The sequence below is a fragment of the Mastacembelus armatus genome, chromosome 10, assembly GCF_900324485.2.
Source record: "Mastacembelus armatus chromosome 10, fMasArm1.2, whole genome shotgun sequence".
Lineage (NCBI taxonomy): Eukaryota > Metazoa > Chordata > Actinopteri > Synbranchiformes > Mastacembelidae > Mastacembelus > Mastacembelus armatus.
In genome coordinates, this window is record NC_046642.1 from 14,107,566 (window position 1) to 14,125,070 (window position 17,505).

Sequence of the window (17,505 nt, forward strand, 5' to 3'; positions counted from 1 at the left end):
TTTTACAGTTTTCGTGGAGAAAAAAAGTTTGCGCACACTTAAACTGTGCGTGATGACGTCAGCCTTGCTTGCTCTTTGGTTGTTGTGGCGTTGCCTTCCTCCGCGCTGCCGCCGGAGTTAGCTAAGATCTGGAGGAAGGTCTACTTGTCGTGACAATCCAGTTGGTCGTTTTCCAAAACTTTTCCAAGTCTCGGTTGTGCCTGGAAGACAGACAGAGTATTTTATCTGTGTTTTCGATGCATGGGAGTGCCCTGGGAGCGGCGACGGGAGAAGGTAGGTCTCGGTGCTGCCGCTGCCGCCTCCTCTGCGGTTCGTTGGTCCGTCCGAGCTTTCAGTTCAGCCCGGCCCCACTACCGCATTGCTGCCGACCTGAGTGGAAAAAGACGGGGAGCGTAGGCCTCGGTAACTTTGTAATCCACCAAACGGGAGGTGAATTTACCCGGACAGCACCGGCGCATATTAATGTGACTTCGGCTTTGCGAGCCGATGATTTTTAACTGTGTTAGACACCGAAATCCAGCGGTGCTGCGGCCGCGATGTGTCATACACGGGTGACTTCATACCTCTGTATTTTAAAGTGAGCAAGCACCGTGGGGAAATCGTAAATCGAAATCAAATAAATCTCAGTTTCACACTCAGCTATGTCGGAATACAGGGTTGTCGCTCAGAGTACATGCCTCACTTATAGACCTTAACTGCTGTACATTTCTCACATGGATGGCGTTTCTGCAGGCCCGGTATGCTCAGATTTTAAGGCACCGGCACAGGTGCAGATGTGATGAAAGCTGAGGCTGTAACGTTATTTTGGCCTGTTATACCAAAGGGACGTTTGAATTGGTCTACAAATCAGGCTCCATATGCACACATGATTAATCTGCTGTGTGTGAAGCATCTATAAGCATAAACAGGTTGGCATGGGTTGTGTTCATTGGGGTCACACATACAGACATGAAAGGATACCTGGAGTGTTTCTGGTGGTACAGATATTGTTTTTCATTAACACATACTTAGCATCCTCTTTAATTAAGAGACTGATCTCACATCTTCAGCTATGCTCTGCCAGTGCACCAGTCTGGATGTAGTTTTACCCACCCATGCTGGGTGTTTTGTAACTCTGCCACAATGGGATGAGAGATCGAGTCTTCAGGCCATGCTAATATGATAACATGACCAGCTCACTGACTCCCATCCTGCTCCCAACCGAGAGGCACAGCCATGACAATCCTCAAGGCTGGACTGAACTGAACTGGACAGTAGCTCATGATGATGAGCTTGGGTTGAGGGAGATGATGTCTGTGTGAAGGTCACTTCTCTTACTAAGTCCTTCAGTTATCAAATGAATAAAATGATGTGCATCTATAATTGTAAATAAAGAGATGAGAGGACAATGTTCTTGTCTTCCATCTTTTCGCCAATATGTCTCCCGTGACAAATGATCATTATTATAGTCTAATCAGTCTAGCTTGCCATTTATCAGTTAACTGGTAACATGAGAGTAGGCTGTCTTACCATACTGAGACATTTTGATATTTAACTGGAACAGTTAACAGCTGTGAACAAAGCTTTTTCCCTTTTTGTAATCTCAGTTGCTTAAGATTAATTTAAAAGCATTTTATTTTGCATTAAATCAATGTGAGATGGATTAGAGAGCGCAATTAGAGTCAATATAAGAGTTGCATTTTTTTTTATGATAATGCAGAAACTGTCACAGTTAGTGTCATCAGAAATCAGATTTCTTGGCAAGGTATGCTGGACACAAGGAATAACGATGTTTGGAAAGCAAAGATGGTTAATCAGGGTTCATTGAAGAAACAATTATCAGACCCTTGTAACTTACTAATTGACATCTTACTGGGTCCTGTAAGTTAATATTGTGACTGCTGAGGTTTAGTTAATTATGGAAGCCAATATCATGCTCTTTACTATATTGTACAATTACCTGTCCTGTGACAAATGATCATTACTGTCTAATCAGTTAAGCTCAGTAGCTTGCTATTTATCAGTTACTTGGGAACATGAGAGTAGGCTGTCTTACCATACTGAGGCGTTTTTATATTAATTGGTTTCTGAAGTTGAAAAGGCATTTTGCCATGTTAGGGCTAAGATTTTGGCCACATTTCCTGGAGCGGTTGTATCATGACTCTAATTTCTGAGGAAGATTGTAACCAAGTAATTAATGCTATCAAGCTATGATACAATTCACATCTTTGCTGTGGCTGGGGTTGTTTTTTCTTTCCTTTTTTGCATCCCATTATTCATTGTTTTGTCCCACTTGTCTACTTACAAGGGCCTAGTTTCCCCAGAAGGACATCAGCGTCCACTTACACTGATCCTCTTTGAATTTTAACAAATTTCTGAACACCTGCTGACCAGATTTGTGACAGGCCTGTCTGGGTTTTTATTAAAGAACAATTTTCACCTGACTTGAGTTGTTTCCTGTAAGTGTCCATGTGTATGCTGAGTCAACTTTACATTTAGCTTGTAGTTTGGCCTAGCTTGTCTGTATGGAGGGTTGTACATGATGCGGTTGCTGAAAGGACTTTTGGTTATGATTAATGACCTTTGATAGCGTTCTTTAGCTAGATCAAAATGCCACTTTTAGCCAGTGCATACCGAATTCGCAGAGGCTGTATTTCTCTCAGAGAAAACAGGGTTTATGGATATTTGTTGTACAAGGTGTTCATGTTCTGTTGAATCTGTGCTGCATGTAGGGGAACATCTCCTTTAGTCTAATTTACCAAAGCCAGCATGCTTCCTCTGCACCTGCATTTTAAACGCTCGTGTATTAGGGAAAGCTCTGCCTGCATGCCATATCCAAAATATTCATCAAAAATATATTCGTCAGTATTATTGAGTCTCTCAGTGGGGAGATTTTTAAGGAGGACACATGGAAGATGAGGGTAAAAACAGAAAAGGGCAGAGGAGTGAGGGAATGTCAGGAGAATAAATAAAACACAGCGAATGAAGACAAAGCCAAGAAAAAGGGAAAGAGTGGGAGAAGCACCAAGAAAGTAAAGGTCTTTGCAGCTCCCCCCTTGGGTGTAGTGAGAGGGAGCCAGCTGGACGTTTGTGTGAGATGGAGGAGAAAAAGCCGAGGAGGCACAAGAAGAAACTAGACAGAGATGAGAAGGAGTCATTTTTCATCTGACTAATTGTGTGTGGTTGCCTACATTTAAAGGCATATAAAAAAAATAAATAAGAAAAAATTTAGTAAAATATGACCGGAAATAAAAAAGATGGCAAGCAGAGACTATGGAATTGGATAATCAAATGGAGACATAAATACAGTGAGGAATACCTGCAGTGGATGCATAAATAACAAGAAATCACTCTAGTCAAGATGGACTGAATGATGAATGATAGTAAGAGGAACTATGTCTATTTCTGGTACTTTATGTTAATGTCTATGTTTAATGACAATGTGTTGTTGAGTAACTAGTCTTTTAATTAGAATGATGGAGGCCAGTGAAAATGGTGTTTGACTTCATTGCATGATAAACACTATTGTGCTATTATTAAAGTTTGTTATTCTCAAATGTTTTTTTATACAGAAATTATTCCTTTTATTAAATAAAATAGAAATCAGAAAAAATGTGGTATATTAATAATAATAATGTGAAGTAATAAAATAATACATTTTCAAATCCAGACACATTTATATCTAATTTCACCATTAATTGTTTATTACTTTTGGCAACATATTATAATAAGATTTTAATACTTAACATAGCAATACTTTTTATTTAGGAACTTGCTAGTTAAAATTCCCCCAAAAAATTCCCTGTATAAAACCACTGTTGGTTTGATCATTCTGAACATTCTGGCTACTGTAGAAACATCTCCTTCGTAAAAGGAGACCCGCCCCCTATGTAGATTTAAAAGGCTCATTGTAAGATTAATAAAATTCAACGGTTGGTAATTACACAGTAATGACAACATGAATGAATACTGTATTCTATTTCTGCTGATGGATCGCTCTCAGTATTACACATTGAACCTAAACAATGTTATATTGCTATATTTATTTATATCTACAGTAGAAAAACTGGGTGCTCATTTTGTTGTCATATGAAAGAGAAATCTACAAAAGTATTATGATAAACACAATGTACTCATCGTAACTGCGTAATAAATGATTGTCACAAATGCATGACTTACTCCACTCATCTTTTCAGACCTGGTTGATAACAGTCAAGTCAGCTGCTCCACTCACTTTGCCTCCACAACAGCTGTTTTTAATGCTGTTGTGGTGGCAAAGCAGAGACTGAGTAGCGACACAATTCATGCATCTTCAGGTGTTTTCTGGCTCTGTTCATACATAACATTTCCCCTGCCGCTGCTTTGTTTCAGCACTTTGTGTCTCTGAACATGAAAACGAAGGAGTGTTCATGTCCCTCCTGCCTGTCAGATGGTTAAAGCTGAAATATCAGCCTTCATTTAACCTGTGGCTGTTTTCTGAAGGAATGACAAACAGCCATGACTGCTTGCTCTCGCATAGCTGCACAATTGTGTGTCCTCGCCCACACACATAAACTCCGGCCAAGAATAATAATACTCCTCCACTTTCTGCCTGAAGAATCAATGCACACAAACACACAAACTTTTCATGATGCACCAACATCTATCGGGCACCGCGGTCTCAGTGCTGATGGGTGCATGCACACTGGTAGAAAGTACTCATGCTCATTACTCAGAAAGTAATGAGCATGCTCAAGTATAATACTGGGTGCATGATTGTGTGTGTTGTATGCATGAGCATGTGTGTTAGCATGAATTTAGAGATAGCAGCAAGAGCCTCAGGAACTCCAAGCTGTCAGCCGCCTCTGTTCTTTTTTTCCACATACACCAAAATGTTTATATCCTCAACTTCAGCTCTGGCCTACTGTTACCTTTTTTAGATGAACAACCTGGGCAAAAAGCAGTGATAGATTGGTTCACCTCAGACTGGGCTGAAAATGGAGGAGAGAAATGGCAGGGACGACCAGATGGTACCATGAAAGGCACTGGCCTTCACTGATGATGACTGATTCAGTGGACTAAAAAACTGTGTGTGTGTGTGTGTGTGTATATATATTATTTGGTCCTCTGCAGACACTGCTGGTGGTCCTGACTGTTCAGCAGGATGAGTGAGGCGGAGGGCCAGTTCTACAGCGTTCAGGTGGGAGACTCCACCTTCACTGTACTCAAGCGCTACCAGCAGCTCCGCGCCATCGGCTCTGGGGCCCAGGGCATTGTCTGGTGAGAGGCTGTATTTTTTTTAATCAACATTTCACTGATTGTGTCACCAGCCTAGATAATTGTTGATACTATGAGTTCTCCTAGATTTGACCCAGTTATTATATTGTTAATGTTATTAGTAACCTGTGTTTTTCTGACTATGTTTGCAGCAAAAAAAAAAAATGGTTACAGTGATATCAGTCTGTGCCCCTGTGTCCAGCACATAAATCTTGAGCTTTATATATTGATATAAGTATGGTATAGAAGTAGAAGGCAGATTTCCATTAACCACCAACATTAAGTTTCCTTTAAGTAGCCCTTTATGTGCATTTAGGGTTAAAATAAAAATCAAATACATGGCATGTTTTTCATTAGCTCATTTTTGCATTGAAGCTGTGATGTTAACACCGGGTGAAATATTCACACTCATTCTATACACATTTTTTACCCAAATTCAATAACGATGTATTCAGTATCCATGAAAGATTAGAGAGGATACCACAGTGGAATGGATTTCCACTTTGGCTACTCCGTAGTTGCAGGATTGAATACCTGTGTCCTTTCATGAATGTAAACGATTTTAAAAAATGAAAAAACATTTTAAAAGACAAGTCACATGTGACAGGAAACTAGATTTTTACTTGTGCCACTGATGTTAAGCCAGAGAGTTGCTCTGTTTGGAAGGATGCATATTCTCCTATAACCTTTGTCTCTGTCTGTTCCCTCATTCGTATGATGTGTGTCCAGCTCTGCTCTAGATGAAGTTCTTGGTATACCGGTAGCAGTGAAAAAGCTGTGTCGGCCCTTCCAGAACCAGACCCATGCTAAACGTGCCTACAGGGAGCTGGTGCTGCTCAAATGTGTCAACCACAAAAATGTAAGGTTCATATTTAATACAAGACATTTTTTCTTATTTGCTGTCGTGCCTGACGTTTTAAATAGCTATACAGCATAAAATCATCATTATAAGTCAGTTAAGGATATTTTTAGAACTGATTATACAGTGTGATTATAACTACTGGCAACTATATTTAAAATGTAAGTTCACAGCTTTTCAAACCTTTTTTAAAAGTCAGTTCTGAGTTGAAAGTCAAATCATTATGATGTGATTTGAAGGGGAAATGAGTCACAGCCAAAGCCTTAAGCACTTTCACTGCCTGTTAACTTAAGAGGAAAAACTACAACCTATAGAGAAAGCAAACAAGAGTCAGTTCTCTACAATGCTGAAGAAGTTTCTCAAAGTGAGAGAATCCAGACAAAACCTCTTAGTGTTCTGCCCTCAGTTGGCTAGCTCTCCAGTGAAGTGGATGTAGATTGGAGAGTAACAGAGTGGACTAATGGCCTGTCTTGCTCCTTGCAGATCATCCGTCTGATCAATGTGTTCACGCCCCAGAAGTCCCTGGAAGAATTCCAGGATCTGTAAGTGGCAGTGGCAGTGTTTTTTAGCTGTAATAATGAACTCTCTAATTTCGTTTTCAGTTGCATTCAGTTGTATGAAGCCTCTCTTATCTTTGTATTTTTTTCTATTTAACTAGCATCCCTTCATTTGCTTGTCATCTTTTGCTTTCGCTTTTATATGTTCTGTCTGCTTTAATTGCTGTATTGCATTAGCCTTATGTACATATGGATGTTGTTACCACCTTTTCTTTCCCTTTGTGCCCATTTTTCTATTATCCCTTTACTCACACTTCTATGTCTTATCTACCACTCTGGCATTTTTTTTTTTTACCCCAACTTTTTCCCATTCCTCTCAGGTATCTGGTGATGGAGCTGATGGATGCCAGCCTATGCCAGGTGATCCACATGGACCTGGACCATGAGAGGATGTCCTACCTGCTCTACCAGATTCTCTGTGGCATAAGGCACTTACACTCTGCAGGCATCATCCACAGGGTAAGGACAAGGAGTCATGGTGTTGTAGGTTAATGAGGAGTTAAGAAGGCAGACAGTAATGCAGGAAAATCTTAGTATAAGCCTTAATATAAGGTTCAAAAGTGGTGTTTCACTTCCCTCTCTGGTTGAAAATTTGAAGTTTGTTCGGTCATTGCCCCCCCATCAGGTGAACTACAGTATATCACTACATTGAGTCTAGAATAGGGTCATCAAAAATATTTCTTGTAACAATAGAGATTTTAAAGGATGCAATGTATTAAAATCATTGTTACAAATAAATTCTGATTACTGTGGAGCTGTGATTTATTGAAAAATATACCTCAAGTGTAAAGATTTTGTGTATGTTTCTATAGATTTATAGATTGTCTGTCCCCTCAGGACCTGAAGCCCAGTAACATTGTGGTGAAGTCTGATTGCACTCTCAAGATCTTGGATTTTGGCCTTGCTAGGACAGCCTGCACTAACTTCATGATGACACCCTATGTGGTGACCAGATACTACCGTGCTCCAGAGGTCATACTGGGCATGAAATACAAGGAGAATGGTAAGCAGAATAATCAAGCAGCTGTCTTACAACAGTATCTAAGGGCAACTTATGTCTCTAAGAGGGTGGTATTAGTTGATAAGGATGAATGAAAGAATACATTTCATTGGTAAGTACAATTATTTTTAAATTTGGCAGCAACAGATATGATTACTGTGAACAGTATAATTCCTCCATGTGTCCACAGGAAGTAAATAAGAGTTCATAGACGACAGATACACTGGAACCCTTTGTGTTCTCGAGCCAGTTATTGCCTTTCAGAGCAACTCACATTGTTGAAAGATGGGTTTTTTTCAATGCTAACAGATACAGTGGTATTTATGACTCTGAAATCTAATACAGTATTACAAAGAGCTATCATTATTGGTTGAGACTGGCTCTCATATATTCATTTAAATCCTATATCACTATGCAAAAACGATTTTACAGAGCATAATGTAGAGGAGAATATGGAGTCATTTAGAAACAGTGTTATGATTACATGGTTTACCCAGTTGGCTCAGTTGTTTACAATACACAATGGCATTTGAGTAAGCAAGGAGCAGATGGTGCAGGCAGTTAAGAATAAGTTCATTTGTAAGAACGTTCCCTACAGTCACAGGTCTTTGATCCACTATCAGTCGGGCTCTAGCTAGTCCTTAATTGTGCTTTACTGGTTATCGATGATGACAATGAATGTCTTTACTGCAGTGGACCTGTGGTCGGTTGGCTGCATAATGGCTGAAATGATCTCTCACAAAATCCTCTTTCCTGGAAAGGACTGTATCCTTCCTTGTTTGTCTTTTTTTTTCCCCATTTGATTTCTCAAAGTGGAGGTTGGGAGGATTTTAGGAGATATCGACGTAGTTCAAGAGAAAATTTAAGAAACTTGTATGAATGAAAGTTATAAGATATTTCATGACCAAGAGTATATTCTACAGAAAACCATGCGGGACTTAAAAACAAACCTGACATCATTAGGATAGAGTCGTAACTAAAAACACACAGTATGGTGGCTGCCTGTAAAACAAACTCTTTTGCGAGACATGTAATTTGTGTACAACTCAGAGCTAAGGTGTTCATATTTTTATAAACCAGCTTAACTACAAGTTGATACATGTATCATGAAACATAACATAGAGGGAGGATTATGAACAGGAAGCACCAACCACACTAACAGGAATGTTTTTCAAGACCATAACTACAATAAATAGTGTAACCTACCCGAACTTTAGGCTTATGATTAATGCATTATGTGTGTAGACTTGACCTGAAGTGCTTTGCAGTGATCTGAAGCTGTTATTGGAGCACAGAGAGCATATAGCTCAAGTGGAACAGAAACAGGCAATAGAGGAGTTAATGGCCATTTGCCACATATAAACACTTTAAAGCAAACAGTCAACTTCCAGAGGGAGTGAGAGACAAACTGCATCCTACTCTGCAAAGTGCACACACTCAACTAGGGAAAGTGAGAGAGAGCAACAGCTGTGTAAACTGATAAGCAGAGCTGAGGAGAAAGGCCTGGAAGGCTGCGTCTGGTTACCAAGCCTGAGAGAAAACAGAAAGCCAGCCTGAAGCTGACTATGAGGAAAGCACTGGACCATGGTGCATCTAGAGGATGGACCAAAATAACAAGCATTGGTGTTCTACATTTCAGTGTTTGTCGTTCAAATTTAAACGTTTTTCATCTGTGCAGCGTCCATATGTCATTGTATTTTATATTTAGTGTGCATTATACTATGTGGTTGATGTCATGTGATCAATTTTATTTAATATATTTCCTTGTGTGTGTGTTTGCGTTTGCTTGTATGTTTTCTGTTCCCAGTGGACATCTGGTCAGTGGGGTGTATCATGGGAGAGATGGTAAAGGGCAGCGTCATCTTCCAGGGCACCGACCGTATCCTTCACCGCTCTCACCGTCTGTCCTCGCTCATTCTTCCATCTTTCACCCTCCACCAAACCTCAGTTTAACATAAAGTGTTTCATTTGTCTTGATAATTTTCTCATCTCATGGTTCTCTTTCACAGCTGTCTGTCCAGACATTCCCGGTGTTATGCCCTCTGAACATTTCCTTTTGAATGAGATATCTGTTTCCTATTTCTGTTTAATTTATAGAGGGAATCAAATTGAAGGGATTCACAGCATTTGCATCTATATGGTCCATTTCTATGTTTCTGGTGTTCTCTCTAGCAGAGAGTAGTTGCAGGATGCAGTGTGATTCATGGGATAGATTGCTTTTCATATCGGACAGTGATAGTCTGCTTATTAGTATTCTTTGCTTTTTTTATGTAATTGTCACTTGATTCTTAATATTTTGCTTACATGTGTACAGTACCATAGATGCAGGAGTTTTTTTTTTTCCCATAACAAACATGTTGTCCAGACATTGATCAGTGGAATAAGGTGATTGAGGTTCTAGGCACCCCCAGTCTGGAATTTATGAATCGACTGATGGAAACTGTGAGGAACTATGTGATGAACAAGCCACAGTATCCTGGTGTCAGCTTCACCGAGCTTTTCCCAGACTGGGCCTTCCCTTCTGACTCAGAACACGACAAATTGAAGAGTAAGATTTTCGAATACTAATATACACTTGTGTATTGCAAAATGTAAATGTGGTTTCAGTTTACTAGCATAAGTATGATTTGCATAAACATTTTTCAAGGATGCTGGCCTGTATCTATAGATTTTAGTAAAACAGAGCCATCAATGATCCAGAGGTATTTTGCCTGCAATACCTCTCAATACTGACATAATGATACATTTACTGACAAAATTACAGCAGCACAGAAGCTGAAAACTGGACCTCTTACACAACTACTCAATCAGTCAAATGTTTTTCTGCCCTGATGGGTGACATTGGAGACCCAGAAATCATATCGCTGCAATGAGAGAATAAATCTTAACATTCACAGAGATGTTACCCAAAACCACGAAGGGAAGTAATGAGGCTGCTTAAATGAGGTGATGTCATATTTTTGTTTCTATAGTAACACTGCCCTTCCTCTGTTGCCATAACAGCGGGTCAGGCACGAGACTTGCTGTCCAAAATGCTGGTCATTGATCCTGAATGCCGCATCTCTGTAGAAGAAGCCCTCAATCATCCCTACATTCATGTGTGGTACGATCCTGCAGAGGCCGACGCGGTGAGGAGACCGTTCCACTCGACACAGTTCAAGTGGAGTAACGGTTTGTTGTGTGTGACCCTGCGGTGAGACGTGTGTGTCTCTTTGTTTCACAGCCTCCTCCGCAGATTTCAGATAAGCAGCTGGAAGAGAGAGAGCACACCATAGAGCAATGGAAAGGTAGGATGCACTGCCCTCTAGATAAACATGGCAGCAGTGCAGCTTAACTTACATCTACATTTGAATTAAAAGTACAGGGAACAAGAAAACAATGCAAAGAATGTAAAGTTACAGCTAAAATGAACAACTTTGATTTTTCATGAAGATGATGAGAGAAAACCTGTCCAGGGTGTACCCCTGCCTTCCACCTGAAAGAGAGCTGGGATAGGCTCCAGCAGATCCCCGTGACCCTGTTTAACCCCCATTTATAGAAAATGGATGGATGGATGGATGAAGAGAGAATAGGCATTTCAATTAGATGCAAATAAAACTGAGATCTCAAAACAACAAACCCTCTTGGTGTTAGTTCCTATGACAACACACAAACACAGCAACAGAGTTCTGTATCTCAGGAATAGAGCCTCTGCTCCTGCTTTCCATTTCACTCTGTATGTAATGTCGAGTGTCCTGTACTTTTAAGGCTGTATTCAGAATTTACAATGATGGCACTTCACATTTTCTGTTTGTCCACAGAGCTCATTTATGAAGAGGTGATTGACTGGGAAGAGAGGAACAAGAATGGACTGATGAAAGAAGACTGCTCAGGTACAGAGCTGCATCATCTTCATTGGTTATCAGCTGTATTGTGCCATACTGCTGGAGGTGGAGAGGTGTCAAAGCATAGCTAGCTTTTGGCTACCGATGAGCAGTTCCTGACACCATCAACCTGCCCAGTGTTTGTCTGTAGTTTCTTGTTGCTCTTATTTTCCCTCTATGCTCTCCACTCACCCCACCAGTCGAGACAGGTGGCCAACCAACCCGAGCCTGCCTCTGTCGGAGGTTTCTTCCGTTAAGGGGAGGTTTTCCTCCCCAGTGTCTCCAAGTGCCTGCTCAAGAGGGATTTGTTTAGTTTTCTCTATAAATGCTGTAAGGTCTTGACTTTATTGTGCAAAGTGACTTAAAATAATGTTTTATTGCTTGGCACTATATAAATAAATAGAATCAGACTGCTTTCCTGAAATATGCCACTGTGGCCATGTCTGCCCCACTAAAAATATAATAGGAAATGCACTGTGTTTACTACTTAAACTTTGTATATCTTGATTCTCTCAATTTTGTGTCATGTGTCAGATGTGGGGTCAGGTTCAGCCTCCCAGTCCTCATCAGCCAACGACATTTCATCCATGTCCACGGAGCACACCCTGGCCTCAGACACAGATAGCAGCAGCATCGACACACTGACGGGACCGCTGGACGAGAGTCAGTGAAAACAGTCCATGGCCACATGTATCTGCCTGCCTCAGTCCCCCCTTCTCCTATTTACAATATTCACATATCAACCAACACCTTCCTTACTTCAGTTTAGTCCTTTCCTTTCCATCCTTAACTTTTTTTTCTCATTTTCTTTCTCTTCAACCTCAGTGAATAGGTCTATTTTTCTATTTTCTTTCCCCATGTGATCTTGTGGATTTTATTGATCTTTTTCAACTTCAAACTTTGTTTTGGACTGCTGCCTAGAGGTCCAAGCTATCTATGTTTTGTTGGATCAATGGTTTTTCTTTGTCTTCTTTGTGGATATTCGATCAAGTATCTATATGTATGCTTCCATATCAATTTTCTGGTTACCAGGAGTAGGTGGGGGATTATTGTTAGTTCTCTAGGCCTGTATTTTATTAGTTTTTTTAGTAAATGTTGAGACCAGAGGTTATTGTCATCAAATTAGAGCAGATACGCACTGAATATAGACCACAGCTGCCAGCTGCTCTCATGCATGTTATGCCAATAAGAACAAAAGCTTACCGTAAGTCAACTGCACCAACCATCTGATGTTCATCTGATGATCAAACAATAATCCAAAGTTTGATCGATTCTTTAGCTAGCTCGCAGTATTGCAGATTTGTACAGTGGTGCTTTCTGCACAGTGTTTTTTAATTAATTGCCTTGAGTGATGTGGATTTTGAGCTTTTACTCCTGACAGCTAGGAGATGCTGTGGTTGCAGTGTTACAGTTTGATTTCCTAATATAATGTACTGTATGTAAAGATGTCAAGATCTGAAACTCAAAGTGTAGACCCTTTCATTACAAATAGATCAAATGTGCTTGTTTTGTTAAAAGGTTTATCATGTCTGTAGAGCTATATATTACAGTCGCCCCCATTTGACATAAGGTACTGGCTGTCAATGTGTATATCAAAAGAATATCATAATCTTGTAAATTTAGGAGAGGCAAAAGGATACATGTAATATTTATTTTTGTGTTCTTGCAAAATGTTGCACACAGTCAAAGCCCATGGAAATCAAGCCTGTTGTCAAAACATTTAATTGACAAAAAACTGCATGGGCTGCTCCTTTTCAAATCCATTCCACTAGTACTGGGACATTAGCAAAATTAGTCACAGAAAACACATGTACAGGCAGTAAAACACAAATAGTGGTATTTAACTTGCATGAAGGCATTAATGATGCCTGTCAGATGCCGTAGTTCTTGTTAGAAAGATGAATCCATTTGGGTCATTTCTTGTACTTAGAGTACGATGATGTTCTCAGTCCTGAAAGCCTGTTTGAGAGATGTATTTTTTTTTTTTTTGCTTTGTAAGCCATTATGTGTGTATGTGTTATCAAAATGTACTGTGCAACACTCTTCATTATTTCATTTGAATTTTCCCCAAAGACGCCAGTTGCCCCATCTATAAAGGCACACTCTATGGAGGAAGGAGGTGTGGCAACTAGATCAGACATGTGCTTTAAAATGTGGATGTGACTGCAGAGTCCTGAATCAAAATCTGGACGTTGCAAACCTTCGATTGTGGAGCTGTTTTTTGCAGAACTGATCGCACAAAGTGATGGACATGCAGAAATATAACACTATGGAGTCACTGAGGACTTTCACCATGTTGTACACTATATCCTCCTTTACGAACCATGACCTTATTCTTTCAGTCATGCCTTAAATGACCTGAGGAGTGGCCACTTCACTCCCAAACATCTTACCCGACGAAGCCTGAGCATTGCAGCGCTCGGAACATCATGTTTACCATGTTTTAACCAAACTATTGTGTACACTGTACATCTCACATTTTTGTTCAGTTTGTTTCTCCTTTTACTTTTAGAGATGTCCTGTGTGATTGCAATGACCACAATATTATCACTTGGCCAACATCTTTTGCCGTAACACAGCTAATAAAGAGGACATCAGTCATTCAGTCATTTTCTTTTAATGATGTGGTTTTGTATATGTCTCAGATTTTTTATTGCTAGCTAAATCTCTCTTAAATTCCTCCCATTGAGAGTGGAAATACGCTGCCTTAGATGAAACAAACTACTACACAAGGTCCATTTTTCCTACACTTTGCACTCATGTCATCACACATACATATTTTTCAAAAGCTCTTGACAATATATTCTGTCTTCTTGGCCTCATGGTTGAGCTCTCCAAAGTTGTCAAAGAACTGCTCCATCTCTCTCTGCAGCTTTGCATTGCGTAGTTCTGCAGCAGCCCGGATCCTTTCAGACTCCGTGATCTTAGCCTGGACAACCTGGTACCACTGCTGCTGCTGCGTGAGGTTTGTTTTCAATCGCACAACCTTTACCTGCAGCTCTTCATTTCTCTGCTCCAGGCTAGGGAGGAAAAGGAAACCTGTGACATTTTAGTTAGTTGTTCAGATTTGGTAGGTTTTGCTCTTGATGCATAAAGTTGGAAAAAAGGTAGAGTTAAATTGTATCTAGCTAATTCTGTCTGACTTTGAATTTTCTTCCATTCCAATGTAAGGCTAAAAGAATTGTCATTTTTCTCTTGTTCTTTCCAATCAGTGACAGTTCCTGACCTAACACCTAGAGATGAATGCTATCTACACCAGTTATAAATGAGGTATGTGTTTTGTCTAGGTCAGCGGTGTGGCCCCTTAAATTAGCTCTCTTTCCAGTGCCCTGAGTTCTTTCTATAGGTGAACCACATAGGCTTATTTTTCCTCATAATAAACCAACCAGCTAATTACTCATACAGCACATAGAGTAACTCTGAATACCTGCTATTAAATGTTAGCTGTACACATCTAATTTCAATGTGGACTGTAAACGCAAAGCACAGCTTTGGTAACACAGAATGTACAAATTGTTCTATGTTCCCTAATCCAACCCATGTTTGCAGCAAACTGGGGAGCTATAAAGGAAGTTAGTCAGCTGCTGTTTCTCTCTGGACTAAACAGGATATAGGGTCAATTCAGTGACCAGAGGAGTACAGCTGAGTGGACACACACTGTCTGGGCCTGGGAACATTGTGTCACCCAGCACTGATAATACACCAAGGGCAGGAAAATTCTCATATGCAACTCGGTGAACCGTGTAATAATTATGGCCAAGAGCTTAAACACATTGAATTCAGATACAAATGCTAATCAAAGCAAAGTGAACATTACCTGATTATCTTTTCCTCATACTCCTCCCTCTGTCGGACTATCTGCTGTTGCAGACTGGTGAGGAGGCTACGAAGGGCACTGGCAGAGGGGTCCGCTTGGGGAACAGGAGGTGGCACCCTGTTATTTAAGGTCGGCTGCTCTGGGTGCTGCGCTTTGGGTGAGGGCCATGTGACCTGGCACCCAGTTTGGGATAGCTGAAGGGAACTTGCGGTAAGATGTTGCTTAGGAGGTGACATCAGGTCGGCTCCTGAGTCCAGCTCTGGCTCCATTTCATGCATCTTTTCTTGATCTGAATTCTGGTCCTGGTTACAGTGAGCAGTTTCAGTGATGATAATCTCACAGGAGGACCAGGGGGGCTTCTCTTCACTCACCTGCTCACCTTCCCACAATCCCTGGATCTGCTCAGGGGCCCACACTTGATATATATGCTCCTGCAAGTGCTCCTGGAAGCTTGTTTCCACGTCAAAGACCTCCTGGACACTGTTAGGGGTGATAGCGTAAGAGAGATTATCATACAGAGACAGAGCACTGCTGTGTTCCTCACTCTGTGTTGGACTGGGGCTCTGGTTCAGATGAAATCTGCCCTCTTGTCCCCAGCTACCTCCCTGCTCTCCTCCTCTCTCTCCTCCTCCTGACCTGTTTATGCCTGGACTGAGCTCTGCTTCCCAGTCCTGTATTCCCAGGCCTCCTCTCCAGCTGCAGTAGCTGTGATCTGGCCAGGCGCCAGACCCTCTCTCCCCACCAACCAGCGTGGAAACCTCAACCACAGCTGGGGCCAGACCAGGCAGAGAGCTGCAGGGGCCTGGGAGTCTGGTTACAGCCGGGCACACAACCCCACTCTCCATTTCTTTCTCCCTGGCCCTCCCTCGCTGAGCAAAAGGTGGGCAGTTATCGTACAGGGGGTCCGTGGAGCAGGAGCTGGCTGTGGTGGGGGTCTCAGAGGGAAGACAGTGCAGCTCCATGATCCTGCCAAGCACATGGGTGTGCTGAGAGCTTGAGATAACTGCCCTCCCCTCCTCTGTCTGCTGTTACTGAGATTCAAGGCTGGGATTGTGGGTTTGTGAGCGTGATATGGAGCCTCCCTGTGCCAAGTGCTGATGTGTCAGGGGAGCAGAAGGTGTAGGAGCCCTCCTCCTTTGGCTGGATCTCTGCTGTGCCCTGACGCTACTGACAGGTTGTAGTGTGGGCGTAGCTATCAGGGGCTGTGTGTATGTCTGCGTATGTCTGTGTATGAGTGTGTGTGTGTCTTTAAGCAGGACTGACATCAGCTGTTTGTTACTTTAGCACAGCTTCTGAGGGAGGGACTAGGGTGTAATATAGTCTGGCTCATTCCTAAAGACAGTCACACATAACTGCAACCACAGAAATAGACAGTAGCCACAGACACAACGTGTAAAACACTCACAATGAACCCCATAATCTCACCATAATATTTGTGCAATAAACACAAAAATATTTGATATCTTATATTGTTAACACAGAATGTTTTAGGAATACTCTTAACTTGCACTACATGCACCTGCTACCACTTGTATGCACCCATTACTTCAGCAGGGTCATTGATTTTCCTTGACTGTTTTAGTGCAGCCTGTCTACATTAGCACGGATGTGCTAAGTGCCAAGTGCTCGTACTGTAGAGTTCACTCCATGGAATCTGCTGCAGCACATTTAACACATCCTTCAGAGATGCTCAGCACCAAACCAGTGAAATGCTGCCATAAAAAGGGCCTTGCGACAAATCACAGAGGATTCAGATTTATACCCCACCCTGTATGAGAGAAGGGGCGGTGGGGAGTCTGATATGGTAGATGTCAGGCAAGACTTTATTGGGTTTGGGTAGAGGTAAGAGACACAATGGGATGTTATGAGGAATCTGCATGAGGGCAAGAGGACAGAATGACAGTACAGAAATACAGTAATTTACTAACTGGCTGCAGAAACACACAAACAAAGCTTTCATGTAAAGTGTGTATTCATACCACAAGGTGGAGCTATAGACAACATTATTACCATCATCTCATTTAAATGTGATGTACCTTGGAATCGTGACATTTTAAAGAAAGAGACGCTTCACAGTATAAGTATTGAGTTAATCATGATTTATTATGTCTTATTATGTGCATTCTGTGTTTTATGATTTCTTTTTCCTAAAGGTTCATTTTTTGGCACAGGTT

The 17,505-nt window shown here is 41.2% G+C and overlaps 2 protein-coding genes across 4 annotated transcripts; one reads left to right on the forward strand and one right to left on the reverse strand.

Moving 5' to 3' along the window:
- The first annotated feature begins 62 nt into the window (after positions 1–62).
- mapk9 (mitogen-activated protein kinase 9) lies at positions 63–14,134 on the forward strand. Its single transcript, XM_026329829.2, has 12 exons — positions 63–273; positions 5,092–5,238; positions 5,965–6,094; positions 6,578–6,636; positions 6,972–7,110; positions 7,489–7,654; positions 9,459–9,530; positions 10,017–10,199; positions 10,655–10,779; positions 10,875–10,938; positions 11,452–11,523; positions 12,049–14,134. Exons 2-12 carry the CDS (start codon positions 5,123–5,125, stop codon positions 12,183–12,185), a joined length of 1,263 nt encoding a protein of 420 aa, XP_026185614.1. The 5' UTR covers positions 63–273; positions 5,092–5,122; the 3' UTR covers positions 12,186–14,134.
- On the reverse strand, positions 14,116–16,515 carry LOC113144109 (uncharacterized). Of its 3 annotated transcripts, none has more exons than XM_026329831.1 (3): positions 15,703–16,515; positions 15,332–15,633; positions 14,116–14,534 (listed from the first exon to the last, which is right to left on the reverse strand). In XM_026329831.1, exons 1-3 carry the CDS (start codon positions 16,291–16,293, stop codon positions 14,297–14,299), a joined length of 1,131 nt encoding a protein of 376 aa, XP_026185616.1. In that variant the 5' UTR covers positions 16,294–16,515; the 3' UTR covers positions 14,116–14,296. The 3 variants fall into 3 exon arrangements, with proteins under 3 accessions (XP_026185616.1, XP_026185617.1, XP_026185615.1); XM_026329832.1 differs by having other exon boundaries at positions 15,332–15,811; positions 15,968–16,514; XM_026329830.1 differs by having other exon boundaries at positions 15,332–16,513.
- Between the last annotated feature and the right edge of the window lie 990 nt (positions 16,516–17,505).